Consider the following 26,755-nt stretch of genomic DNA (forward strand, 5'->3'; position numbering starts at 1 on the left):
TGGACTGATGACAGATTCTATCAGCTTCCAATCAGCACACGAAGCGTTGCTCCTGAGACCTCTCACTTGCAGTTCGCTGCTCATCTTACTCTTCTTCTAAAGGTTCAAGGATCTTTAGGAGCCAAGTGAAAAGGCAGACTTGGAATTGAAGAGCACTGAGCTAAAGTGCCAGGGGTTCTGTGAAGACAGTAATCTACCAACCCCCTAACCCATGCAACTGACACGCCTACTTGATTAACACGCCCACCCAACAGACATGCCCATCATAGTGACACGCCCACCCATCTGGTACGCCCATACAGATCATACCACCCACCACATTGACACGCCCACCCCACTGACACCACCCACCCCACTGACACGCCCACCCCACTGACACCACCCACCCCACTGACACGCCCACCCCACTGACACGCCCACCCCACTGACACCACCCACCACACTGACACGCCCACCCCACTGACACGCCTGTACAGATGACACCTCCCACTGCATTGACACATCCAACCCACTACACCCATACCGCTGACACCCCTGACATGTCAGTTCTACACAGACACATGAGAAATCTGGAAGTTTGCAGCATAACCATTTTCTCCACAAAATACAACTGGTAACAGAGCACCTCAGCAGACATACTGAACAGAATATTGCACGTGATAAGAATTAACAGACAGTATGCATCTGTGATCACTTCAAAACCACTCAAGTGCCATAATCGGGGATCTAGTGAGCTGCCTGTCGCAGTAACGAGTGACCCACAGCTCTCCAAGGAGCCCCTGCTATAGAAATTATTCTGCCAGACACTCCCCAAGGTGATCAGAGTCACACCCCCCATGCCTGCGATATCACTCTCCACACCACGTCCCTACACACACGGCCTGATCACACCCGTGACACTCAAACGGGCTGGACCTGCAGGCTGAAAGGGTGACGATGATGCGATCCCAATGGAAAGCTGCCCATGTTATTTGTATTATGCAACAGGGAGGAGACACAGGCCCGGTGCAACCTGCATGTCACACAGCTGAAAGAGATTTTCTTCTAAATTTGGAAAAATATCTCTGAAAAAACATCTTCGGCTTCCTTATGGTTTTGTGCTGCAGTGCAGGCAGCTGGACTCCGATGCCTCACTGGCATTAGTCTCTGTTGAGAAGAGCAGCCCGGTGAGGGGGCCGGAGACAGACAGCCGCCTCGACACGCACACAGGGTCACATGGAGTGTCAACGGGCAGCCAGCAGGTGAGCCGCCTCAAACCTTCTAGCAGTGGACTGAGGTGAAGTGTAACAGCTAACAAGCGCACAGCCCGGCACCAAGGACCCGGGTCCGGTTCAGGCCCAGGCAGGCTGGCCCGGGGCCCGGAGGGGCTGCACCGCTGCTGTTGGCCGCGGAGAAGCTCTTATCACCGCTGCCACTGTCTGCAGCATCAGCTCACCTACCTGCACGCTAAATGGCTTTCGTGTTCATTACCTGGGCATAAGGGGCCCAACGCATCACCAAGGCAACGACACCATCTTCATTAGCCCTGCGCCTGAAGGGATCAATTTTTCACACTCGACCTTCTCAGCCTTGAGGCCTGTTTTAAATACCTGTGTGGCTGTTTCTTGCTCATTTTAATTCCATGGATGAAAACCCTGGAGGTGACAAAGTCTTGTTTTGGAGTTCTGTGATATAAATGGGCATAAATCTATTAGTACTTTATATTACAGTACGATATGCTATTATTAGCTTGCATTGACAGTTCTGTTCTGTAATAAATGTGCCCGATTCAAGACAGCCACAAGAGAGACAGCATTTGCGAGTCTTCCGACGGGGTGAATTCGCCTCACTGAGGAAACTCATCCCCCTGAAAGAGGCAGGGTGGGACTGTTATCCACAGCAAACTTTAAAAGCCATGATTGTCGCTATGTCTTAGTCACAGGCCAGGAAAGCCTTGAGTAACTTAACCACATCACTTAAAAGCAAAAAACAAAGCAGGCACGCAGATAATGTGAGGGTATACAGACAGAAAGCAAATTCTGAAATATTTCAGCGATAAAATTGTGGCAGAATTACAGAAAGAAAACAGCGGTTCTGAAAGGCTGCAGAGGAGCTGCAGTGCTGTTCATGTCTGTGTAAAGGCAGGAGTTGTCCAAAGCAGAGCTGCAGCTCTGTGGGGCTCTGAGGTTTATTTTTCGGGGGAGCAGGTGTGGAAATGTTCCATTTTCACTGACCACAGAACAGGCCTTAACCACAAGCTAACCAGGAAAACTCAGGCAGTGAGCAGAGCATTGTGCTGACTGCTCCCCACACCTCAACTTTCCAAACCCTGAGGAACTCAGGCACAGCCCCAGCATCCGACTAACATCACGGCTCTGGAATCAGGACCTTGCTGTTCCTCGGACACCCCTTTATCCAAGAGCCCCTTTTCCTGCTCACTGCAGTGAGAAGGCTTTGAGGTTGTGCTGTGAGGAGCTCATCAGTCTCGTCCGAAATTCCTCAATCTCCTTCTGCACTATAGCATCTCCCAGGTAGGAGAGCAGAAGAATTCAGGCACCCCCAAGCAACCCCCTGCACTCCCTCAGACCCAGCAGAGACTCAGGGCTATAGCACAGTTTCCTGGCATCCTATGGCGTCCTGCCTTTCAACCAGGCGTGTGCAGTGAAGGACGTGAGGGAGTGTGGTCCCCCCAGGATCACACGACGACAGTGTTCATGTTACCCGCCCAGTCGGTTCTGGCCCGGTATCAGAAAAGCCCAAGATTCACCAGCACCTCCCCCTGCACTGGTCTGTCCAAAGGTGGTGGAAGTACAGTTCCCCCTCAGTGGATGGGTCCACTGACCATAGCCCAACTGACTGTCAGGACTCGCTCAGTTCCTGACTCTGACCAGATTCTTTGATGTTAACACACCCTTATCCCCAGCAATACAGAAACTGCTTCAACACCCCTTATCCCTTTCAGTTGGGTTTTTTTTTTGCTCCCACACAAAAACAATCACAATCCATTGATTTTAGCCAAACAGATGTCGGGGGGAGATCAATTCTCTAGAATTTGGACAACGACGGTTTAATGCCGCTTTCTATGCAAATGTTGTCTTTAACTGTCGCTCCCATTCATCTACAAACACAAGGCAGGAGTTTTAAAAGCAGATCTGCCGAGGCTGGTTGTGAATTAAATTTAATTGTCACAAGTTGTCATTTCATAAATGACGGGCGAACAGGTTTGTTTTTGTTACATACAGTTAACAGTGTTGGTACGTTATTGCACTGGTAATATCAAGACCTCGCCTGAAAGCCTACCTTTCCCTGTCTTAATAAAGCCTGGAGACTGCTTGAGCACTTTCGCTACAACCCAACACTGCCTGCTATGGGATCTTGTTTTTTATTTCGCTTTAACAATCCCGATCCACACTCCACTGCCGTTCTCCGGCGAAGCAGAGAATACTCTACGGACTTTTCCTCTTTCCCTCTCAACCTCGGGCTCTCTGAACACGCCCGAACGCCTCCGAATGCAGCAGAAATCCGCTCCGAATCCCCCCTCCTTTCCAAGCGCTCCTTCTCGGTAGGTGAACCCATACCCGACAGCACCCGAGTGTTTCCGAATTCCAACGATTGAGCGAACAGGCGCTGCTGGGCGCTGTCCACCACCTCAACCGCCTGAAATCCTCTGATCTTCCCCTCACAAACGCAGAAGGGGCCCTGCTGCCATTGCAATACGGGCTTATTTTTACAATTGGCTTTACTACCGACAGGTACATACCTGCAGACTGAGCCACCGATTTACAAGGAACAAATGTGAATGTCACAAAAGGGGAAGAGGGGAACTCAACCCGTCTCGGGCAAAGGCACTGGGGCGGTTTTCAGCCGAGTACCCGCAGGCTCAGTACACAGTACCGTTATTTCCAAAATCCCACTTTGTTTCTAATCAGGCGCCATACATACGGTTCCCTTCAGACACAACAGATGTATGTGCTTTATTATACATCCACGTATTATTATTATTATTATTATTATTATTATTATTATTATTATTATTATTAGCGCGAACTACACTAAAAATGGGCTAATCTAGCCGAGCTGTCCTGCTGGTCGCAACATGAGACACGAAGAAGAGAAATTAGAAGGCAGGCAGGAGCACTCGGTTGTCTTGGGCTGGGTGAGATTAAAAAATGGCCGTATCTGATGACAGGTTCGGGTGCTGTTCTTCCACACACGCGAGTTCACACTCTCGTCTGCGCGCAGTATCTGTGTGCTTGTGTGCGATCCACACACACAATACACTCCAATTTGCTTTTTACAATGGAAGCGCTGCCACCACCCCCGTGGCCGTTTTAATAGCTGGCGTGGGGGGGAAATCCTGAAATCTCCACTAAACGGGGCTTTAAATGGCAGATCTCTGCCCCAGTTAAATCCTTATTATAGGCAGATTTTTTAAATGAATGTGAGGGAGCGAACTCTCCAAGCCCGTGTCAGGAGATCAGAAACTGGTGGGGGATGAGCGCTCAAACCGAGGCATTAAGCTTAAGAGAGAAGAGGTGCGCTCCTAATGGCTCTCCGGCGGGCTACAACCGCTCGCCTCCCGCTCCACACGCACGGCGATCACACGCGAAACCGAGGGTTTTCTCTGCTTTTTCAGCACCATTACCGTGAACAGCACACGCATTCGTTCACGGCCAAGCCTCACACATTGCCAATTTGTCTCCGAAGCCTGCGTTGCTAGGTGCGCTCGATCGGTGCTAAAACGATCATAATTCCTTGAAAAATATGGCGGACCTAAGTATTAGCCAACCGGACTAGGGTGAGAATGGACAGGGAGGGGAGGGGAGTCGGGGGGTGGGGGGCGATTGGTGGGGCGAAGAGAGGAAAAAAAATCACAGCCCGTGTTAAAGGCGAAAAGACATGAACACCAGCCCACTTACTTCATCTGCTTCACGATGGTGCTTTTGCCTGATTCCCCTGCCCCTGTTGGGATAAAAACACAGAATAAAAAGGGCCGTCAGTGTTGTGTTGTAAGGAGATAAACGAGATTAGAGCCAGACGAGCAGCCGCGCTAACGCCGGGACTGCTCTCTCTCGCCTGCAGGGTCTGAATGGGCGACAGCCACAGTGGCCACAGCCGGGCTTGTCAGCGTAGCACAGCCTTACCTAGCAGGAGTAATTTCACATCTTTTGCGGCAGTGATTCCGTCTTCTTTCAGGTTTTTCTCGATGGCTTTGCTCCTCTCCAAAGCGGCTCTTTCCTCGGCGCTCAGAGTACATCCCATGGTTAGGAAATCTCGGCTCTCTTTTTCTTTCCAAAAAGACGCAAGGTATCAAAGCAAGCAATCCTCCTTTTTTCTGTTTCTTCCCTGTACCCTCTCTTTCTCGCTCGCTCACTCGCTCGCTCTCTCTCTCGCTCGCTCGCTCGCTCTCCCTCCGTCTCTCGGCGACTAACGCATTAAAAACCGGATCGACTACAGTTGGCACGGGTCTGAACAAGGCTGGGCTCACTCTCTCTCTCTCGGGGGTCCGTCTGCTCGGTGCTCGGGCTGGGGGTCTCTAATGGGCGGCGGCGATGGCTGCGAGCGATCGCATCGTTCAGCTGTTCACAATGGAGAGGCAGGAGGGAGAGTGCGCCAGACTCAGTGCTCCCTGACAATTTCACTGACGTCAGAAACCGAGCGAGCATGCTCCGGCGAGCATCCTGATAGTACCGTTAACCGTCTCCATCCAGAGGGAAGGACCTCTCCCCTCCCTTTTGTCGCTGCTTCTCCTGTTTAAGGACGAGCTTTGAGGAGCGGGATCGCCCCCGAGTGACCCGCCTGTGCGAGTAGCCGTTGTCACTGTCGTTCTCTGAAAACGTCCCGAGTGTGCGGGGTGCAGACTGGAGCTTTGTGCTCTATTGTGTCCGGGAAGGTGTCTGTGCAGGCCGGGCGTATTCGCACCGAGGTGTGGTCTAGCGAAGCTCTCTGGAGGACTTCGATTATTGACACGGGATATTTAAAAGAGAGCCCCCTTCTGTAGAGCGTACCATGACGACTATTGAAATCATTTCTTTATTTTGTTTTATTTCGAGTTGTTTAGTCATGGGAGAATCGCAAAACCGCTTTGAGGCTTAGAAGAATTGTCAATTATAACTCCAGCTAATCTATTGCAGAGAGATCCCTTACTCTCGGCTGCGTTATTGTCGTGCTGTGCAGTCGTGCAAAGAGTAAACTGAAATTTACAAAAAAGTTGAGAAAGGGTGTTGCGCCCCCGAGTCCTGATCTACACGTAGGTCCATCGGTAATACCTTTCTAGAAACTCAGCCTTGTGGGAGTTTGCTCCCTCACTAAATCAAGTTTATTTTACAGAAATGGTCCGTAAAATTCTGCAGAAGTCTGTTACTAGTGAAATATAACTTGTTATCAAGGGATACGCGCACCTTTCGTCCAGTCATAAGAAAATGACTGTACTGTGTGGCATCACGTGAGTTTTGAAAGCTCAAAGCTCATCCGATCGCTCTGCTCGAGGACAGAAAGCGCACTTTGACCTCTCCTGGCTGCGACAACGAACACGCGCACTGGAGCTACAGGATTACTGCGGCTCCGGGATCAAGTGCTAGGCCTTAAATACAAAAGCGTTTGTTTCTGAATGAGAGGAGGTGGCACTTTTTTAAGACAGGCAATAAAATGTGACTATTCGTGTTGTAAATCTATGGTACGTGCAGTCTTGCCTACATACACGAACACAACTGATGTAGAGCACCTTTGCATGCTGGTTAGAGCTCTGGACTGACTCCTTCTACAAGTGCTATTCGGTTCAGTAGAAACATTTTCCCAGAGAAAGTGATGGTTGTGCGCGCGAAGGAAGTGGCGTTAGTTAGCTTCGCCATCTTAACAGCCACCATTTACAGAAATGCAGGAAGACCTGCTTTGTTTTTCTCCGTTTCCAAAGCTCCCAAATCGAATCCCATTACATGGTCATGACACACGAGACTAGTCCCCAACCACAACAAATCCACAGACAAAAACTAATCAATATGTTTCTAAAACATGATCCGTTGTGTCCCAGAAACCTGGTGCTCCTCTCCTCATGCCCTGAAGACGACAGATTGATTAACTTAACACCTGTGGGAGAGTCTGCTATTGCTGACAGGACTTCTAGATACTATGCGTGCTTACTGCTCTGCATCAGAAGCACTACCTACAATATGTAAGACCAAAATGAACACAGCATGAGCTTAATTGAGTTTGATTTATTTTATAATTGCCTGTTAATGAAAACAGTCCCCACACAACTCTGAAAGCCATTATCTGTCTTGTCAAAGTTTGAAGTGAAACAAGAACTCTACTTCTGATTCATAAAAGTGATATTGTAATAAACAGCACAAGGAATTTTCCTTTTAACTGCTCAAAAATATGCTGTTGGGAGATGTTTTGTGCTGCAGAATCTGCTCTGTAATACATGATCTTTCCTAAGCAGATTTGTTCAGTATGCATTACCAGACATATCAAAATCCAGGGAGCCCTTGTCTGTCCAGGCTGCGGGGGAAAACTGTATCCGTTTCTTCATTCATCTGGAGCAGTTTAATGACCTCCTATTGCTGGGAGTCTTTCTTTTTCAGGATGATACCAGATCGACACTGAAATGTTTTCTCCTTCGACCTGATTGCCTCCTGTGTGTCTGAGCTGCCGGATTTAAACTGAGAGAATTCTGTAGTCTATAGATCAGGGTGTTCAGGCTTTGTACATTTAAAATAGCATCTCTATAGTATTAGGACATGAAGCTGCAAGCACTGTAAATTGCATGAAAGTCACAGCTCTTTCTCTAATAGTAACTTAAAAGTGCACCTAAAAACTGTTGAAAACTGTGTCCCAAGCCATGAATGTCTGTGCAGTGGTTACCTGTGTAGTTTGAAGCTGTGTCATCATTCAGAACCCAGTAGATTCCACATGTGATCTGTGTACTGTTGGTCTGTACAAGAGAGAGGAGACCCAGGGAGTTATTAGCCCCAGTGTTACTTCTGTCTGCCCGAGTGTGTGATTGGTTAATTGATTAATTGCACAATCATGAAAAAAAACCATTGTAATGCACATGCCAGTAGTAAGCCTGGTTTCAGACTCCTCCCTAGCTTTCCCAGAGGGCACGAATCCTGCCAGCTGGCCATCTTTCTTCCTCCTGCCCCTCCCAGGCTCTCACACGCGATCTGACCCCCTCGCAGGGCGGCCAGCCTGCCTGGGACCCGAGTGCCCTCGATTTCCTGTGGCCAACCAGTATGAAGCTCTCTAACCTTCACAGCAAGCAGCTAGCATTTGTTTAAACAAGCTTTGTCTACTTCTCTTTCTTATTATTATCATTGTTATTGTCACCATCATCGGTGTTGGAGAAGTAAGTTTGCTCATGTAGCACCTTGCAGTCACAAGGTGCCTGGGTAAGGTAATCATTTAATTTCTGGATATCACATATATCTGCATCTGGCATTTTTGTATAAGCTTGGGCTTACCTACAAGCCCAAGTGAAAAGATTCAGGATATCAGACTACGTGTGATCAAGACGTTAAGGAAGCAGAAGGAAGTGATGCCCTGTGCCCAGGCCTCACTCTTGTCATTGCACCACACTCCGAGAAGTTCCCCTGGCATCCCAGAGCAGGCTGGGTAATGGCACTGTGGTAGGCCAAGCAGAGACCCGTAATGAACCATATGGGTAGGGCTCTCTTAATGACAGCTGCCAAGCCTATACCACAGTGGCATGTGAAAATAAATGAAAACGCATGAAAAAATCAGAGAAAGGCCATTTATTTTTACTTTCAAGGAATGGTAGAATAAATTGAAAACAGGATGGACTTGATGTTTAAAGAGTCTGCAGTTAACAAGAAGCAAATAATGCACTGTTGTTATATCTAACAATACCTTAAAAATACCACTATACCTACTATTTCTAATAAAACTGATTAAACCTGTTCTTTGCACTTGAGCCACGTCTTGTTTTTAGTGGTAAAAGCTAGTCTCCAAGGCTGCCTGGTGCTTGGAGTATATTCAAGGGATGTCAGTGATGAGCAGGACAGACAGATTAGTGTAGCTCTGGTCACCAACAGCACAGGATCCCTCAGCTGCAACACCTTTCAGCTGTCTGGGGTTTCCATAGCCCATCTAAAGGCAAAGGATATAAAACCCCACCAGAGCTCTCAGCTACACAGCTAGTCTAATTATATCATTGGCTACAACACTGTAACACTTCGGCCCAGATCATTTGAGGTGATCTACACTTTAGTTAAGACTAACTTTAAAAGAATGAACGTGTTGAGTGATCAGCTGTAAATTACCATAAGAAAAACCTTAAGTAAAAAAAAAAAGAGTCTAAGACTCACTGCGTTCAAGAGTCCAGGCTTTGTAATCCAAAAAAAGCTAAAATTTAATTTGGTGAATTAAACTGATTTGCACGGCTTTCACTAAAGAAAACAATACCTGATATTAATGTGGTTCACAGAAAGGCATCACTAAATCCTAAATCCTCCTCATTCTCCGGGAAACAAGTCCCCGCCATTCATGAAAAAACAGTTTCCTTAGTAAGTCACCTAAATATAAATTGCCACGTTTGCAAATAAACTGCATTAATGCAGTTTTTGTCTGTGGACATCTCACAGGGTTGCCACCTAAGAAGTCTCTGCAGTAAAACCGAGCTAGACTGACCAATCCAAGAGCTCTCTGGGATAGCTCTGTGCAGAAATGGGTCAACATTGAGACGAGGAATTCTCACACTTCACTGGTTTTCTGAAATTTCCTTATGTGTGTATATACTGTACTATATGTGTCTATATAGTGCATAGATGTGTGTGTGTGTGTGCCAGATTCAGACGTCTTTTACTGATTTTGTTTCTTGAAATATTCCAAAATAAATATCCTACACAATAATTTGAAAGCTCTTCTAAGGAAAAGCTTTCATAGTTTTATTTCCGGATGCTCCAGGGACCTCCGCGCGATGATTCAGAAACAGCAGCAATACTGTTCAAGTTTGTCACACTCCAGTGCAAGGAGCTTGAGTTTTCCAGCCTTCTGTCTCTGCACAGTGTGCGTAGGATCCACAGAGACAGCAGGGCACAAATGCTCAGCACCAGTGTCTGCAGTCACATGTGGGAGACACCCAACGACCCTCAGTTCTCTGCACTCTCTATGGCGGTGAGACGGGAGAGAATTTGGGATGGCCTCAGAGAGGTGAGTGAGTTTATTTTGTGCTTGTGAGACAGGTGACACCCCCCTGAGCCCTGCAGGGCTCAGGCCACCGCAGACAAGACTTAGGCTGTAGGTGAAGCACCACAGTTTAATGTTTAAGCAAAGCAGACAGATTCAGTTTCGAACCTTCCACAGATATTGGTTAAACTGCTCCACCCCTGGCTTCTTTCAAGCTTCTCCCTGCCCTCTTGCTTGTGTGTGTCAGTAGGAACTGAAGGAACTGGGGGGAGAAACACTCACTCACCACACATCCTCTCAGAGCAGGTCAAGCACACAGGATGCTAACACAGTCCATAGCAGGTTTTCCTGAGCAGAGTATCTTCATTTACATTTATTCATTCACATCCTCTGTCACACTTTGACCCACTGTATCTGCGCGTGGTGATGTCTGCTGTGCTACTTGTCCAGCATGACTGCACTGACATGAAGGCAGAAAGCAGGGGCAGGAGCTCTCTTCTTCCCAGTCTCTCACAGGAAGGGCTGCTCTGAATGCACAGGGCACGCCCCTTCTGGGAAATGGCCGCTCAGTCCTCTTTATTTAAGCATGATGTCTCTGTAATTGACAGTCTGTCGGCAGAACACTGGCTAGGTAAGAACTGGGCTGAACTGGGCTGAGCTGGGCTGAGCTGGGCCAAGCTGGGCCAAGCTGTGTGAGAAGAAGGGGGGTGGGATTTGGGGCAGTTGGGCTTAATTCCATTTCCTGATGGTGCAGCCATCAGAGAGAATTCTGATCTACATGATACGAGACTGAACACATTAAAAGGACCGTCAATTAAAGGAGAAAAAAAGCAAAGGCAGATTTCATGTTAAAATGGAAAACGAAAGAAGAAAAAGCACAGCGTAGTGAGAGTGGAGGTGTGGCAGCTGAGGGTGGGGCATTGGGGGCTGGAAAGAGAGGAGAGGAGGGGCACAGGGCAGCAGAGGGCTGGGATAGGAATGTCCCGGGAACACTGGCCCGGAGCATGGGTATGAAGGGCTAAAAAGGGGTTAAAATGAGGAAGATCTTCCATACACAGTGCTTACTTACACATGTCAGGCTGTGTAACAACAGCTCATGGATATACAGTCCTGGCTGTGCAAAGTAGCTTATGGCCACCAAAGTTAATGCATTCATGTTCCCTCTGAGATTGTAAGTGCACTAAAAACATAGCTTATAAAAGACAGGTGTTTTACAAATGATCTGAGAGCTTTCAAAATGCTATTGACACACTCACACACAATATCAGCAGGCTGAAGTCTTTTCATCTGAAAACAAAGTGAAATAGGGTGGTCTGGACATTTTTAGGAACCGAGACGAGTGTGGGCAAATCTTTCTCTTGGCAGACATCAGAGTCCATCAACAAAAATCTGATCAATCTACGCGTTTGTGTGTGAAATGCTACCACTGATCTTTCTTCATGAAGGTCCCTCTCTCCAGCTATTGGCCAATCAAGAAGAGTCGGGGGTTCAATCTGGCTCAGCTGAGCCGAACGGCATTGGAGTCTGTTTTCAGTTCCCTTGAATTAGAGTGGCGCACCTGGAGAGAGAAGATGTGAAAGACAGCAAACACAGAAACTGTAAAAAGGGAGGGACTTACAGAAGGCCACAAGGTCCTTAGCAGAGCAGAGCCAGAAACGGGAGCACTATTGATCTGCCTTTGTTTGCTGGGGCTTTGTTACCACGGAGGAGATGAGCCGTGGCCACATCAGCACTTCAGAGCCGGTGCAGCCTCAGGTGCTGCCCCCTGACCTGCGTTAATTACAAAGGGAGGCGCCCTGTGACCCGGCACTGAGACCCCATTCTGTTCCCACACTGACTCCTTCTCCCAGGCCTGTGGGCAAAATTCAGTGCACTGGCTGGTCTCCAAAGCCAAGCTGGCAGAATCATTTTCATCCTGCTAGCATGCTTGGGTTTGCTGTTCTCTCCATAAATATGCCAGTATTGTGACTGTGTGTTACTAAGCACTAAGTGTATAATAATGTATTAAAGAAAAATCAATCCAGAAATGGATTTTAAAGAACATGTGGTACTGAACTCATTTTCCTGCAACCTTTTTGAAGCTTAATAATCCCTCATCTACATCTGGAATCAAATGCCTTAAATTTGGCTTTTAGAGTAACAGGGAGAGAAGTGATTTCATTTCAATGTACACATATTAAAAAGCATTTGTCATGGACAACAAAAACGAGGAATTTTGTTTCATTAGCAGGACATGTGATCCAGCTCTGTTGCTACAGACAGGCTTTAATCTCAGAGAGCCAGAATGTCCTTCACTAACATTTTAACCATTTCATGCAAGAAATGAAAGGATGAGATCCTTTGATCACTTATCTGCCATCAAACAAACAAGCTTTATGGTCAAATGATCTTTGTGTAGCCTTATGTTCTTAAGTAAAAACTTGCAATGCATGTAACCTATAAAGCAGGTGTTGTTTAGACATATTTTGGTGAAAAATGAAAAACTGAATTATGGTGCTGAATGCTGCTGTGCAATATGCCTTACAACAGATGTGAGTTTTTAATTCTTTTAACACAAACATAAATAATAATGCTTAAAAACAATACATGTTTTTCCTAGCATAAACTCATATTTTTGTGCAAATAATAAGAAATATCTTTCTCTGAGAACCTTCTCAAAATCCCATGCCTCATAATCCCATAAAACCTTAAAAATATGGGTATATAAATCCTTTTAAATCCCTGAAAATACTGAATGCATGGTCATTTGGAGAAATAAAATCTGAATAATCCCAACTTCACCATCCTGCACTGAGTTTCTATACCTCTGCTGTCGGACTGGCTGTCCTGCTACAGACAGGTGTTTATCTCAGAGAGCCAGAGTCCTTCACTGGCACTTTAAAGTTTCAAAAAACTTAAATCCAAAAGAGCTGAATGTGATGATTGGTTTATCTGGAAACATATGAATAGATAAATGCAGCTAACTTTGTAAACCAAGTTACTGTATAGATTTTTTATGTAATGCCTATTTTCTATAGGGTCTCTTCAAGAGAACATCAGTCATGTGATTTCAGGCACAGCACAAAGCTCAGTCACCGTGAGAAACAGCTCTTGCTACAGTATTTCTCCTTTTCCTGTTTCTCTTCTTTTCTGCTCTCTCAGAGGGCTGTAGGAAATCATGACACAGCAAGGGCACAGCTGAAGACACCTTGGAATTGGCAGATTGAACGTTTAAGCGATCGTTAATTAAAAAAATTGTACCAGAATAACCTATCAGAAATAGGGAACTGAATTCAAAGCACATGAAGTCTTCAGAAGGAATGTTGAAGCTCCAGGCTTTAGTGTATAATCCCGATGTTCCCTTGTGATAGGACAGTTTATCAGAGTGAATAAAGAAGACTCAATTGGTTTACTGCACTTCCCTGTGATGAACATCATGCCCTCTACAGTGATTGTACTGTGCTTTACACCACTGCCTCTCTGGTACAGAATCAGATTAGATGATGGCCTTCGTCATGTTTCCTGATTCTGACAGATCATTCAAGCCATAAACACCAAGGAGCTCCAAACAGCCAAAGAGGACTTAATCCCCCCACTCTGCTCCTTAAGACACTGAGAAATACACTCCGGTATTACTGTAAGAGCACTGCGTTTCAATAATGCATCGGTCTGAGTGAGAACAGCCCATCAACAAAATGGCTATGCCGACTTCTTCATGAATAAAAGAAGAGCATTCACCACCGACAGCAGGTTTGTGCATTCACTCAGCAGACATCCCAGCACCTAAACAGGAAAGCTCAAATTATTAAAAACAGAGGAAACAACATCTTATACAGATAACAACATTTCCACTACTATTCTTTTGATGCATCACATGATCACTCTCAATTTGTATGATTTTCATTGGCACTTACACAGTTCTGTTTTGGTTTCACCAGGTTCATGGTAAACACAGTTTTGCTGCGATAGCATCAAACATGCTGTGTAACCAGCTGGGTGTGGTCTCCTGTGGCTTCTGTCAGGCTTTACTCTACCTCCATTCTTCCAGCACTATTTCCTTTGCCTGTCCACACTAGCCCACAGGAAAGGGTTACAAGGGCTGGCACAATGCATTCCTGGCCCAGTTCTTTCCTCAGCACAGCCCTGCTTGGGTCACATAGGACATGAGCCATGTACAGACCATTGTCATGTCAAGTCATGTGCCACATCGCTTTCTGCCATACGGTGTCGCGAGAAACCGGAGCCTACCGGATCAGCAACGAGCGCGAGGCAGGGTACACCCTGGACTGGGCGCCAGTCCATCGCAGGGCCAGTGCAAGCCAATCATATATGGGGAGGATTTGGAGGCCACAGTAAAGGCCGAGGTGGGGAATTTGGCCCGGACACCGGGATAACTCCCTTCTCTTATCGAGAAATACCCGGAGATCTTTGATGACCACTGAGAGTCAGGACCTCGATGTAACGTCTCATCCAAAAGATAGCGCCTACTACAGTCTTGTGCCCCCATCACGATACTGGGGCATTAGGACCCACACAGACTGCAGGGTGGGCGCCCCCCACTGGTCCCTTTAACACAACTTCCAGCAGCAACCATAGCTTCCCAGGAGCTCTCCCATCCAGGTACTGACGAGGCTCAACCCTGCTGAGCTTCAGTGGGCTGCCAGTTGAGAGGTGTGCAGACCATGATCAGTAAAACCTTCTGAAGTGTTGGGAGATCTGGGAGACTTATCTTCACTTTTCAGTGCACTCTGCCTGGATGGAGTGCAACGGCTGTCTTTGACCCCGGTTTTCTAGTTCCTGATTGGTTTGGTTTCAGTTGAGCTAAATGCTTTTCAAGTCATCTGGGACGTGTTCTGATGGGGAGGCAGGATGGACGAAGATACATTTGGTTTCAGGAAATATTCTGATGGGAATGGGGAGTTACTTTCCTAACGTAGACTCTTTTTAAAGGGCCAACCTCTAGGTGAGCTCAGCAATTTATATCATAACACAGTGCTGAGAAATGCCAGGGACATCAAAGCTGATTTCACACACCCTCTGCATTCTCGATTCGCAATGCTCCCATCAGGGAGAAGGTATAGGGGACCGAATTCAAATAAAAACATTTATAAGAATCTTTGTCCCTTGTACAATAAAACTGCTCAATGAATGTATGTAAATGTAGTGCCCCCACTATCTATTTATTAATTTCTGTATCACATACTGTTGTTGTGATTTAATGTGATTTCATGTGACTTGTATGTTTTGCTTGTGTGTTTTGCAATTTTATGGGAGAAACCAAGGACAAATTTCCACAATAGTGGACAATGAAGTATCTATCTTTCTAACAATACTGGAAATTAAGGCTAGGTTCATCCTCTTTCCATTCTCTGTTATCTACATTAAAATCCAGGGAAAGCAAATGGATGAATATCTGAATGAATAAAAATATCATTATGTTTATTTAAAAAACAAACACCGCCTGTGAAAGATTTGTTTCATTTCCTAATGGATCATGTATCTGTTGAGATTAGCATCCTTCCAAAGTGCAACATGCTTGTGAGCTGTCATTTGAGCACCAGCATACCATCTCCTGAGCTTAAGCCTGCTTTTAACTTCATTAATAACGAGATTGTGAGGGCCCCAGAGACTGCGGATGGCCCCTTGTTGCCCTGTCCTGTTCCGCCTTCCTGTTGTGTAATATTCCTGTGGAGTAAGTCCAGCCAAAGACTAGAGCCCTCTCCCCCCCGGCCTCTCCTGGCACCCCGCTGAACTGTCAGGGCCTCGACACTGGGGGCAGTCTGGGAAGGGTTAATTAATTATATAACACTTATATAGCTCTTTTCTGGACACTCCACTCCACTCAAAGCGCTTTACACTCAAAGCGCTTTACAGGTAATGGGGATCCCCTCCACCACCACCAGTGTGCAGCCCCACCTGGATAATGTGATGGCAGCCATAGTGCGCCAGTACGCTCACCACACATCAGCTATCAGTGGGGAGGAGAGCAGAGTGATGAAGCCAATTCATTGAGGGGGATTATTAGGAGGCCATGATTGGTAAGGGCCAATGGGAAATTTGGCCAGGACGCCGGGGTTACACCCCTACTCTTTTCGAGAAACGCCTTGGAATTTTTAATGACCACCGAGAGTCAGGACGGCGCCTGTTTACAGTATAGTGTCCCCGTCACTATACTGGGGCATTAGGACCCACACACACCTGCTTAGCTTCAGTGGGTTGCCAGTTGTGAGTTGCAGGGTGATATGGCTGCTGGTCTGGTTGACCAGACACAGCACTCAGAATATTAACCAGGACCTCTGTCCAGTGAGGAATACAGAAATCCTCAGTGCCGCCACTGGACATCGCGTGACGCTGTGGACACAGGACCTCAGAATCGTCAGAGCCAGACAGACCCTTTTCTTAATTAACATGGTTTCCTGAACAATTGGCTCATCTTCAGTGCAAAAGATTGCATGGGGCTGCAGCTGCAAACAAGAACTCAGCCAGTAAGCTACTGTAAAGCAAGGGAGGGTCTGTCCAGCTCACTGCCTAGAGGCCTTTCCTAAAAAGGTCCACAAAGGCACTAAAGAGGTTTAATAAGGTGCTTTGTGGCCACACTTATGTATTTCATCTTCGCCTGTTTGTGTAGGAAGTTAACAGACTTCCTTCACCCACTAATACAAGACAACAAGAGCATACCAGATGAATGAGGGGGTGCCACATAATATCAGGGTGTAAATCAGTCCTCCATGTACTCCTGCACAGAGACCCCACAGAGGGTAAAGACATAGGGATCCCCAAAGTGACCCTACTGGGTTCGAAAGTCCATCTGCGCTGACAGATTTCTCACCCTGCCCCGTGCCGCAGCCCTTCGCTTCTCCCTAAGGACCTCTGTGAACTTCATCTCCTTTCAACAGCATTCTGACTCCTGGGGTTTTTCCAGATAGCTCACTGGTGGTTTTCAAGACTACAGTAGCTGTCTTCCAAAAAAGGCCAAAAAGATCAGGAATGTCATGACTGCATGTCATGTTAGTCTTAATATCTTCAGAGACATAATCACACTTCGGGAAAGCCGCTAAAGTTTTTTTTTTAAATTTAATTACACATGTAGAATGCATACCAAATAATATTTAGAATGTACACCTGTGGGGAATATGAATTTCTCCTGTAGATCCCTTTCCTTCCAGTAGATGGCGCTGAAAGCACTGTGAAAGACGGGCAGAGGGAGTCTGCAGTTTGTCGTTGTGAACGGGTCGTCGGAAGCAGAGGTCCGAGATAGAGTCTGATGCTCAATGATATTTTGCAAGATGTTATATGGAAAAAGAACATTTATTTATAATTAGTCTATTAGTAATACTGGGTAGATATTATATTCACTAATGCTTCTCCCTCCTTGAATGCTTATAATGTGGAAATGCAATATTACTTGTGCTCATATTTGTAATTAACTCTGGCAGCATATTGTTTTGTGTGTGTTTTTGGTCACTTGTCCTTCTCTTCCCCCTTGTTTGTGTTATTCGCTGTTCGATAAAACACGTTTTGAAAAAAGAGCTCCAAGATTGAGAACTTACTTAAGTCTGCTGAGGCAGTTAGTTCATGTTTTCTGCATAACAGGATAACAGTTTCTACTTCAATTGTAGGAAACAACTCCGTTCTTCTGTGCTTTTAACTTGTCGCCGAATTACCTTGCACACATTTTTATATAAGATTCATGTCTAATGTAATTGCGTGTAATAGCCGTTAATGCAGTGACAGTGAGCTGGAGACTGAGGTGCGTATGGCAGATACAGTACCAACAGCATGAAGACCTCACAATACCCCACACTTGATCAGGCCAGCCAGAGGGGGCTTAGAAAATGTCCTTGTGCTGGACAAGTCATGTCCATTTTTGGAAGCATTATGCAGTTTCTGGACCTCAAAGACAAGATCTGGACACACTAGATGAAAGTGGAAAAATGTGGTAAAGTGATCACAAGCTGCTGCTTGTTTAGACTCTTTGAAACTGAAATTTCCTTGGGTATATCCCCCCCCCATATTTAAGGGGAACTGCAGTCCCAGTTTCTCCAACCAGATATTCAATTCCAGTAACAAAATAAATTCATTGACCATATAGAAAATAATTACCAAATTTGAATTAAGCACAAAATTGTGAACTTTGTGAAAGTACTGTAAGCCGCCATGTTACAAACATCACAAACCCCTGGTCTGGCCAATGACAAGAGTGAGAGTTCACCAAATTGTGACATGATGTGGCCCTTCCTGCTCGCTAGTCACTCGCTAGAATGGCTGATGTAATGTGCTGTACAAGCGAATGAGTACTCTTTGGGCAGCAGACAATTTACCACAGAAAGTTTCCAGTGTGATCTGCATGAAAGAGTAAACAAGTGAAAAGTTAAAAATTATTTCTCTGTATAGCATGTTCAAGCAAAACACCAGCTGCAACATTAAATGTATCTGCTGCTGATAAGACCAGGGGCCTGCAGACACAAAGAATGCTTTTTTTAAGAATCCCAAATAATTGTTTTTGTGTAGAAGGCCAATTGTAACTACCTGCTTTTAGAAAAGACTGATATAGTTAAATTACGTAGTCATCTTCTGATTAAAGTAGAAGTTTGCTTAACCAATAGACATAAATTAAGATTGAAGTTTTTTTTTCTTTTTGAGACTTAAGCTCTTTGTATTCCTTATCAAGTAAATGAATAAAAGGTCAGTTTTAACTTTTCTTGTTGGAACGATCCTCCTAATTGCTGGGAGGGAGCTTCTCTTCGTCCGAATATACAATGAACACGTCTTCTGCTCGACAGAAGGTCTCCAGTCAATTTTTACTCTATACAAGTAAGTAGTATCTGCCAGCAAAACTGTCTCAAAACCGAAAGCACTATTTCTATTGGATTAAGAGATGTATTCACAAGCCTGCTTGTTCACAGTGTCACAGGGCCGCACGTCACCAGATGTTTTCTTGCCTTGTTCTGAATCGCAGGATATGATGCTGTGCATACCTTGCAATTTCATCTGGTTTTTAATGTAAATTGGAGGTTTTACAAGTTACTGGGCACAAGTTACTTTTATTGCGCCTTGCAATGTACTCATCAATGCTGATTCTTTCTGAAATATATCACTGAAATATGAGAGGGCTGCAGCCCCCTTTCTGATGATGTGAATCTCATGCATTTTCACATCTTCTGCTGGGAGGGGAGGTGCTCTTGTTGTCTTTCGCCAGACTGTCCAGCTTGCTGCCAGTGTGGCACCATGCCTTGATCTGCGCTCCTGCTCGGCAGGAAGAGGACGGTGACCAACAGCTGATTCTAGCCTCACGCAGTCGTGCTCCCCCAGGCGCTGTCCTTCAGCCCTCACTCCCACAGCCAGTGTTTCTGGCTCAGGCACGACCAAGTGCAGATGACATCAGCTTCTCTCACTGGCCGGGCTCCGTCCTGTCACTGTAGCTTCCAGAGAAAACACTGTCCGTCTTTTCTTTCCTCACCTGCTGGACTATCATGGTCAGGTTCTACATTAATAAATAAGCAGAAACCGCTCGTTCACTGTGAGCAGTAGTGAAACCTTCCTGCTTTACAGAGGGGAAGCATATTAGCAGATTTGTGTCAATTCTATTACCAGCAACAGCTTTTCAGACCAGTTTTTTATTAGGGCTGCACTAGTCTATATAGCAACAACAGTGTTACACTGCACCTGCCTGAGATATACACGCAGACAGGTATTCATTACAAGTCATTGTACTAGTTATATCATCATTATAATATATGCAATAAAAGATCAGCTTTTGTGCTGTATGAGACTGCCATGTTTCCCAATTGCAAAGGGACAAACTGTGGAATGGCAGGAGAGCGAAAAAGACCCTATGCGAAGCGGCGGAACGGGGAGTTAGCCCGGGCTCAGCGGTGCAGAGAGTTCTGAAATTGCAGTATGGAAACCTGTGCCCTCAGGCCACTGACGGAGCAGCGACCTGGTGCTAGGCAGGTCTCAGGACATCCGAACGTCAATGCTGAGCCAAGCAGAATAAGTGAGCCGGAAATATTTAGACCCAGGGAGAAAGAGACACTGGAAGGAGAGCAGAGCACAGGAAACTAGGGACAGGACAGAGAAGGAGTGCCCTCTGGCTGCAGAGGGCGTGACACTGACCCTCACTGCACAAGTTAGGAGTTTGTACGTGTATGTTAAACACTCTTTTCACAATTCAATCAGTCTTACGGCACAAAATATTATAGCAACTGCCAGAATGAAGCAAAATATTTACATCATGGTTTCCCAGGTGGGCTGTATTGTCTTTCCTCTCATTTGTAACTGGTCTTGCACTCAGTGCAGTGAACATTCACGTTGGGGCAGTGAGGACCATGACGGAATAGGACATGTCCCACCTCCAGGATAGAAATGAGGAAGCAGGGAAAGCTCATCTCTTTTATAAATGCTCAAATCTCCTGTTTAATCTCCTACAGAGGACGATAAGCTTGCCCAGTGTGTGGAAACCTAAGTCTGGTGCTCTCCACAGACGCCTGTTCTCAGCATCCAGCGGACTCTGAGCACAACTGCTACTGTGTTGTGTTTTAACGGTTGGACCTGGAGAACCGATCCTGTCTTTTTCCCATCAGAACCTGAGACTCAGCCTCATGGATCAGACACAGTTTGCAAAGCTCTCCAGATTTGTTTTTACTTGCATTTCTTTTACTTTACGTTCATTAACCTTGATGTAGCTGCTGGTGTTCAACACATGTATTGAGGTTTCTGTCAGCTCCCTGTCGGATTAGTCAGTGAGTGGCGGTGCTTTGCTCTTCTTGGACTCCTTGTCCTTGGAATCCAGATTGTTTTCCTTCCTGGTGTTTATTTTCCACAGGGATCCACTTCTTATGGACCCCGATGAGTGAAAAATACTAAAATATGCTGTGAAAGATCCAACTGTCCCAAATTATACCCTGATGAGACGATTATGCAAGTCTGTGTGTGTTTGGGGAGGAAAGCCGTACTGCAGGAGGTGTGTGCACGTGCGTGTCTCTGCTCTGCTATTTTTATTCAGTCCTGCAGGCACCGATTAGCATGATTTCATTTTTTTTCTTTTTCATTATTTATTTTTGTCAGAAGAAGGTGGAAATGCAGGACAGCCAATCACACATATTTCTATGCTTCTTTCACCCAATTGTCCAGGACAGCAGGTCATGGTTTTTGATGAGCATAAAGATAAAAGGGGACAAGGGTGCATTAATCTCTGCAATCACCCGGTGCTGAAAATGCACTGATTTTGATCCATCTATTCCGTCGTGTTCTCCCTGATCAATAAAAATCCCCTTTAAAAATTGCTGAGAACATCTTGGACATCTTGAGCACATCTCTTGCTGCTGCCTCGCAGTCCCAGACTCTTCTGTGTGGAGTCTGCATGTCCCCCGTGTTTGTGTGGGGAAAGCTCAAGTTTCTTCCTAGCTTCCGTCACAAGCTGGCAAATAATAATAATAATAATAGCTTACACTTATATAGCGCTTTTCTGGACACTCCACTCAAAGCGCTTTACAGGTAATGGGGACTCCCCTCCACCACCACCAATGTGCAGCCCCACCTGGATAATGTGATGGCAGCCATAGTGCGCCAGAACGCTCACCACACATCAGCTATCAGTGGGGAGGAGAGCAGAGTAATGTAGCCAATTCATAGATTGATACCATGATTGGTAAGGGACAATTGGAAATTTGGCCAGGACGCCAGGGTTTTTTAATGACCACAGAGAGTCAGGACCTCGGTTTTACGTCTCATCCAAAGGACCGTGCCTGTTTAAAGTATAGTGTCCCCGTCACTATACTGGGGCATTAGGACCCACATGGACTGCAGAGTGAGTGCCCCCTTCTGGCTCCACTAACACCTCTTCCAGCAGCAACCTCAGTTTTTCCCAGGAGGTCTCCCATTCAGGTACCGACCAGGCTCACACCTGCTTAGCTTCAGTGGGTTGCCAGTTGTGAGTTGCAGGGTGATATGGCTGCTGGCAAAGGTTAAACAAACCGGTGTTACTGAAATGTCCCTATGTGATCAGTCGTGTGTGGTCTGAGATGGGCCGGCGTCCCCTTTATGTGACTTCAGACTCCAACTACCACACAATGTTTTACATTAATATTTTCAAAAGAAAATGACATCTAAAAATAATGCTCAACGTGTAAAATAGAAGAATACTTAATTGTATCCTACTACGTTTAAAATGTGCAGTAATAAAACAGTAAGTATGGATGCAGCGTATGTATATATAACCATTCATCGTCATGCAAAGCATTCTAAATACTATTTTACATTTCTCGTAGGTCGAAAAATGAATGACGTCCAATTCGCTCTAGTCGCCAGAGAAAACACCGGAAAGTACTTGCAATGGCGCCCCCTCCTGGGGGTGACCGACTGTGCGCCAAGGAAAGCAGCCCCTCCCTCCGAGCAGCGCGAGCCCTTCCAGCGCTGAGCGCCGCCTCCCAGCAGCCGCTGCAGGAGGAGAAACTACACGGTCCGAGTTACGGGTTTTACTTCATACATTCGTCTCCTTCTGCATTTGCATTTCATGTGACCCTGGCACCTGGGGTAGCACTGCACAATAATGTGATTATCTGCTAACAGGCGGTGAATATTATACAACGATTTCACATCTTACTGGAGCATCCATTGTCTTGGATCAGCCCTCGCCTGGCACAGAAAATGGACGAGACGAGAGCGTTTGTTTATGACAAACAATTATTCCATAAATCACGTATTGCGAAACGTCTCATGCTGGATCCAGCAGTTAACTCTTGACTGCAGGGAGGGTGGGCGACTCGTGTTCCCACAGCCCACGCACGACTCCTGCAGGACCTCGCGTGTCTGTCCCCCTCGAGCTCCCGGGAGAAAATAGAAGATGAAAAAATAGTCCCACTGAAGGGGGGGGGTGTATGCTTTTAAATGGCAGTCTCGTATCGCAGTATTTATTTCCTAGGACTTCAGAGATTATGCCTGAAGACAGGGAGTCTGAGCTGTGCTATTTTCTTTCCTGGGGTTTAGCGCAGACCCGCTCAGCGTCAGACTGACTGACTGGCCCGGTGACACCCTACACACGGGCATCTCCTCACGCCCCCTGCGCCAGCCTGCGCGCTGGCTTCGCCGCCGTCTGCTCTGTTGCTGAGAAGGGACTCAGTAACATAATTACCCCCGGAGTTGAGCAATCTTTATTTTGACTGCCGCCTCTCGATTCCCAAGCCGTGATGTCGTGTTCTATTCTGTGAAAGCTGTAAACACAGGTCACGCAGGGGGAGTCAATAGCGAGGTCAGTGCTGCCTGCCGGTTCCCACTCTGAATTGATGATTGTTGTCGTTATAGGAGTTACGGCACTTCCTTGTTTGTTTTGCATTTGTGCAGTAGAACCCGAACAGTAATTAGGTTGTCCAAGTTTTTTTTTATTTGGTTTTCATTGGTTTCGTGGAAAAAGTGAAAAGCGGGTAAAATCTATCATCTAGCTCGTACCAGGCTGTGCGGATTTGATGTGATGTTTACAGACCTCTTTACGATCAGTAAAACAGCGGCGCTTCCGGCTGCTGCTCAAGCGTAGGAGTCGCTACTTCACGGGGAGCGGTCCTGTGTCACAGCGGAGCCCGCAGGCGCTGGACCGCTCGCAAGAAACATCAGGCAGGCGCGGACCTGGCTTCACTGTTCCCGAGCAGGATGCCAGTGTGCCGTCTGGCCCCTCAATACGGACCCCCAGTTTAATAAATGATCACATCACTCCTATCCTGGAGTCCTTGCACTGGCTTCCTGTCAGGTTTTGTGTCGACTTCAAAATCCTCCTGCTCACCTCTAAGGCTCTGCTTGGCTTGGCGCCTCAGTACCTGTCTGAGCTACTATTGCCCTACACCCCATCTCACAACCTTCTCTCTTCTAATTCTGGTCTCTTATCTGTCCCCCAAGCCCGTCTACACTCGAGGGGTGACAGGGCTTTTCCTGCTGCACCCCAAGCTCTGGAACTCTCTCCCCAGGGATATCAGAGAGTCACCTTCTCTGAACTCCTTCAAATCCAGACTCAAAACCTTCTTTAGAAGAGCCTTTACTTAACTGGTTCTGTTCTTTACCCCTCTGTATTCTGCATTATCTCCTCTCACTGTGTATATATTGTTTTTTGGGTTGTTGTTCTGTATAGCACTTTGAGAAGCCACCTTCAAACGCGCTATATAAAATAAAGTTTTTTTCTTGTAATAAGAAACTTGTGCTCTACTCTGGAGTTATTACATGTATCGCTACGAGGAGCTACTGAGGAAACACACCCGCCTGCGACCAAGTTCCCGTTCTCTCCAAGGACACCCAGGGGTCCTCTGTGTCCCAGTCTGGAGGCGTCTGCTGTTTTTCAGAAGCCTGAAGGCCGAGCCGTTCGGTCAACGATAATGAGATCAGCAGGCGCCTGGCACCTGGCTCTCCTCACACTGACGGGCCAGGGGCGCAGTGCTGCCAGGGCTCCAGGCTCCCGGCCGGCACCACTGGAGCTTCCGAAGCTGTCAGGACATCGGACGGGGGGAGATCCAGTCTGATAGCCCACCAGATGAGGAGCAGTACTGCGTGTGTCTGTTCAGGGAAAAGGCTCCGAGTATCAGCAGCTTCCAGGACAGCCCAACACAAGGACAGATGGGTACTCCTTGATCAGTCTGCTTGATTGATCTGCTCTGTAGGCACACACAAGCTCTACAGCACGTTCTGGATAACAAGACACACCAGAGAGCAGTTCATGTTCTAAAATGCTGAAATAAAAGGAATGTGTGATATTGGGGTTTTGAATAAAAAATGCAGCACACTGGCCAGATTCTAGTGGACAGGTTTGCCCCCCAAAAGGCCTTTCCAGGTGAAGGGGTGCAGTCTGTGTTCCCCTAGACCTGGCCAGGACAGGAGACCCCCACAGTCAGAGACCAGCGAGGGGAGGGAGAGACACATGAGAGAAGACAAATGACATGCAGGACGACTGTTTCTGTTCATTTATTTTGATGATGTTTCTGCTATATTTAAATATCATTCGAGGTGTAGAAACACAATGCAAGAGGGTATAAATAAACCAGACACAGCACAGAGACTCCACGGACAAACACTACAGTCTCACAGCAGTTTCGTTTCTTATCTGCTAGGCAATGAACTAGCTGAAGAATCTTTCAGTTTCACTAAGAAACTGGGTTCTTTATTGAATGCTCAAGGTGGTGGACCCGAGGTTTGGAAAGCTTTGTGTGAGGTCAGAGCTCACCATGAGGCTAACAGTGCATCAGGAAAGTAAACTGTTATTATGTCGAATATTTCTCAAGTTGTGTTGTTGTTGTAGCTTTAGCTCAAGCAACTATGTTCTAACTTGTCGAATTCTGAAATGACATTCTGATAATTGTAGTGCTGGCTTGGGAAGAAACAACATTTTTTTTTCTGATTTCACAAACATTATTTAAAAGTGATATAAATGACGGCCGGGCCTGTAGAAAACTCAAGGAAGGTGTTTAGTCAGCAGAGAGTGAAGAGCTCTTGTTGTCTGGCTAGGGCTCATGGAATATTTAATATGGAAATGCGACTTTCTCACAAATGACAATCTGTAGGGAATAAATTATAGTGAGGATCCAGAGGCAGAGAACCAGAGAAAGAGGGCGAGAGAAACGCAGACAGACAGCAATGGCTCAATAACCATTCTACTGAAAACAATTCAAACAGACATCTAGCATCAGCTCTTTTAAGTGCTTTGTCAAAACTAGTGCTCTAGACCACAAAAATGTTAATTAATTAATAAGCATTTTGTGGTGCTATTAAAGCACTTACATGCACTATTTGGCAGTGCTCTAGGCCGCCTTTTAACAGATTTATTAACAGCAGAGACCGGAGATCAGAGTGCCAGAGCATGCCATGCTGCGAGGAGGAGGTACTCTGGCTTGCCCCTGGCCCTTCCTGTTCCTGCGATCAGCTGGCAAGACCATCTTCACAGCGGGACAACACCCACCCCGAGCTGCCTGCGGAGAGGACCCACTTACACAGCACGAGCAACAGCCTAACATTCTGCAGAAAGCAAGCTGCCTCCAATTCCAAAGGCAACCATACAACAACAAGCGAGGGGGTTCCTTTGCTGGGGGGGTGGGGGTGGGATAAACATCTGAGGAGACAAAATGATGTTTCCACGTGTCAGCACCTGTGTCATGTGAGGACTACACACCCTCTCCCTAATTGCTGATTTTTCTGGAGGAGCAGTGATCTCAGACAACAACAAAACTGTAGGAGACACATCAGTGTTGACACACGCTACCCTCCAGTGCACACACACAGCCCGGTTCTTCAGTACCAGCACGATCTTTATCCAATCTAATTTCCCCTCTCTCCCCCCGACACATCTCAAACACCAACTCCAGATTGTTCTGCACAAGTGCAGCACACAGACTCGATTTACTTCATACTTCTAAGTCAGGAATCTTTAAATAAATAATCACCGGAAAAACACTGATCTGAAAAAAAACTGAGCTCTTCTTATTTTTTCATGTCAGGAGAAAACAAAGTGGAAATGTCTGCTGTGCTGTAGTGAGAGGTCTAGTTAGCGCAGCTGCCAGGGAGATCTGTTCCATGGTACTTCGTTAACGGCCTTTGGGAAATCAGCTCTGACAGTGACCCAGTCTTGTGAAGAAAGAAAAACACGTTTTCAACAGAAAGAAATCTTCTTCTTGTGCTTTTG

General features: G+C 46.3%; 1 protein-coding gene across 2 annotated transcripts in view; it reads right to left on the reverse strand.

Moving 5' to 3' along the window:
- Window positions 1-5,853, reverse strand: part of gnao1a (guanine nucleotide binding protein (G protein), alpha activating activity polypeptide O, a) — a 102,972-nt gene extending 97,119 nt beyond the window's left edge. The window contains exons 1-2 of one of the 2 annotated variants that reach the window (XM_006641425.3): window positions 5,124-5,809; window positions 4,899-4,941 (exon numbers count right to left, since the gene is read on the reverse strand). In XM_006641425.3, the coding sequence (XP_006641488.1) occupies window positions 4,899-4,941; window positions 5,124-5,241 (161 nt within the window). In that variant the 5' untranslated portion in view covers window positions 5,242-5,809. Of the gene's footprint in view, window positions 1-4,898; window positions 4,942-5,123 lie in introns of both variants that reach the window. The other variant, XM_006641423.3, reaches the window with a different exon arrangement.
- Between the last annotated feature and the right edge of the window lie 20,902 nt (window positions 5,854-26,755).

The sequence above is a fragment of the Lepisosteus oculatus genome, chromosome 20 (assembly GCF_040954835.1).
Source record: "Lepisosteus oculatus isolate fLepOcu1 chromosome 20, fLepOcu1.hap2, whole genome shotgun sequence".
NCBI classification, from domain to species: domain Eukaryota; kingdom Metazoa; phylum Chordata; class Actinopteri; order Semionotiformes; family Lepisosteidae; genus Lepisosteus; species Lepisosteus oculatus.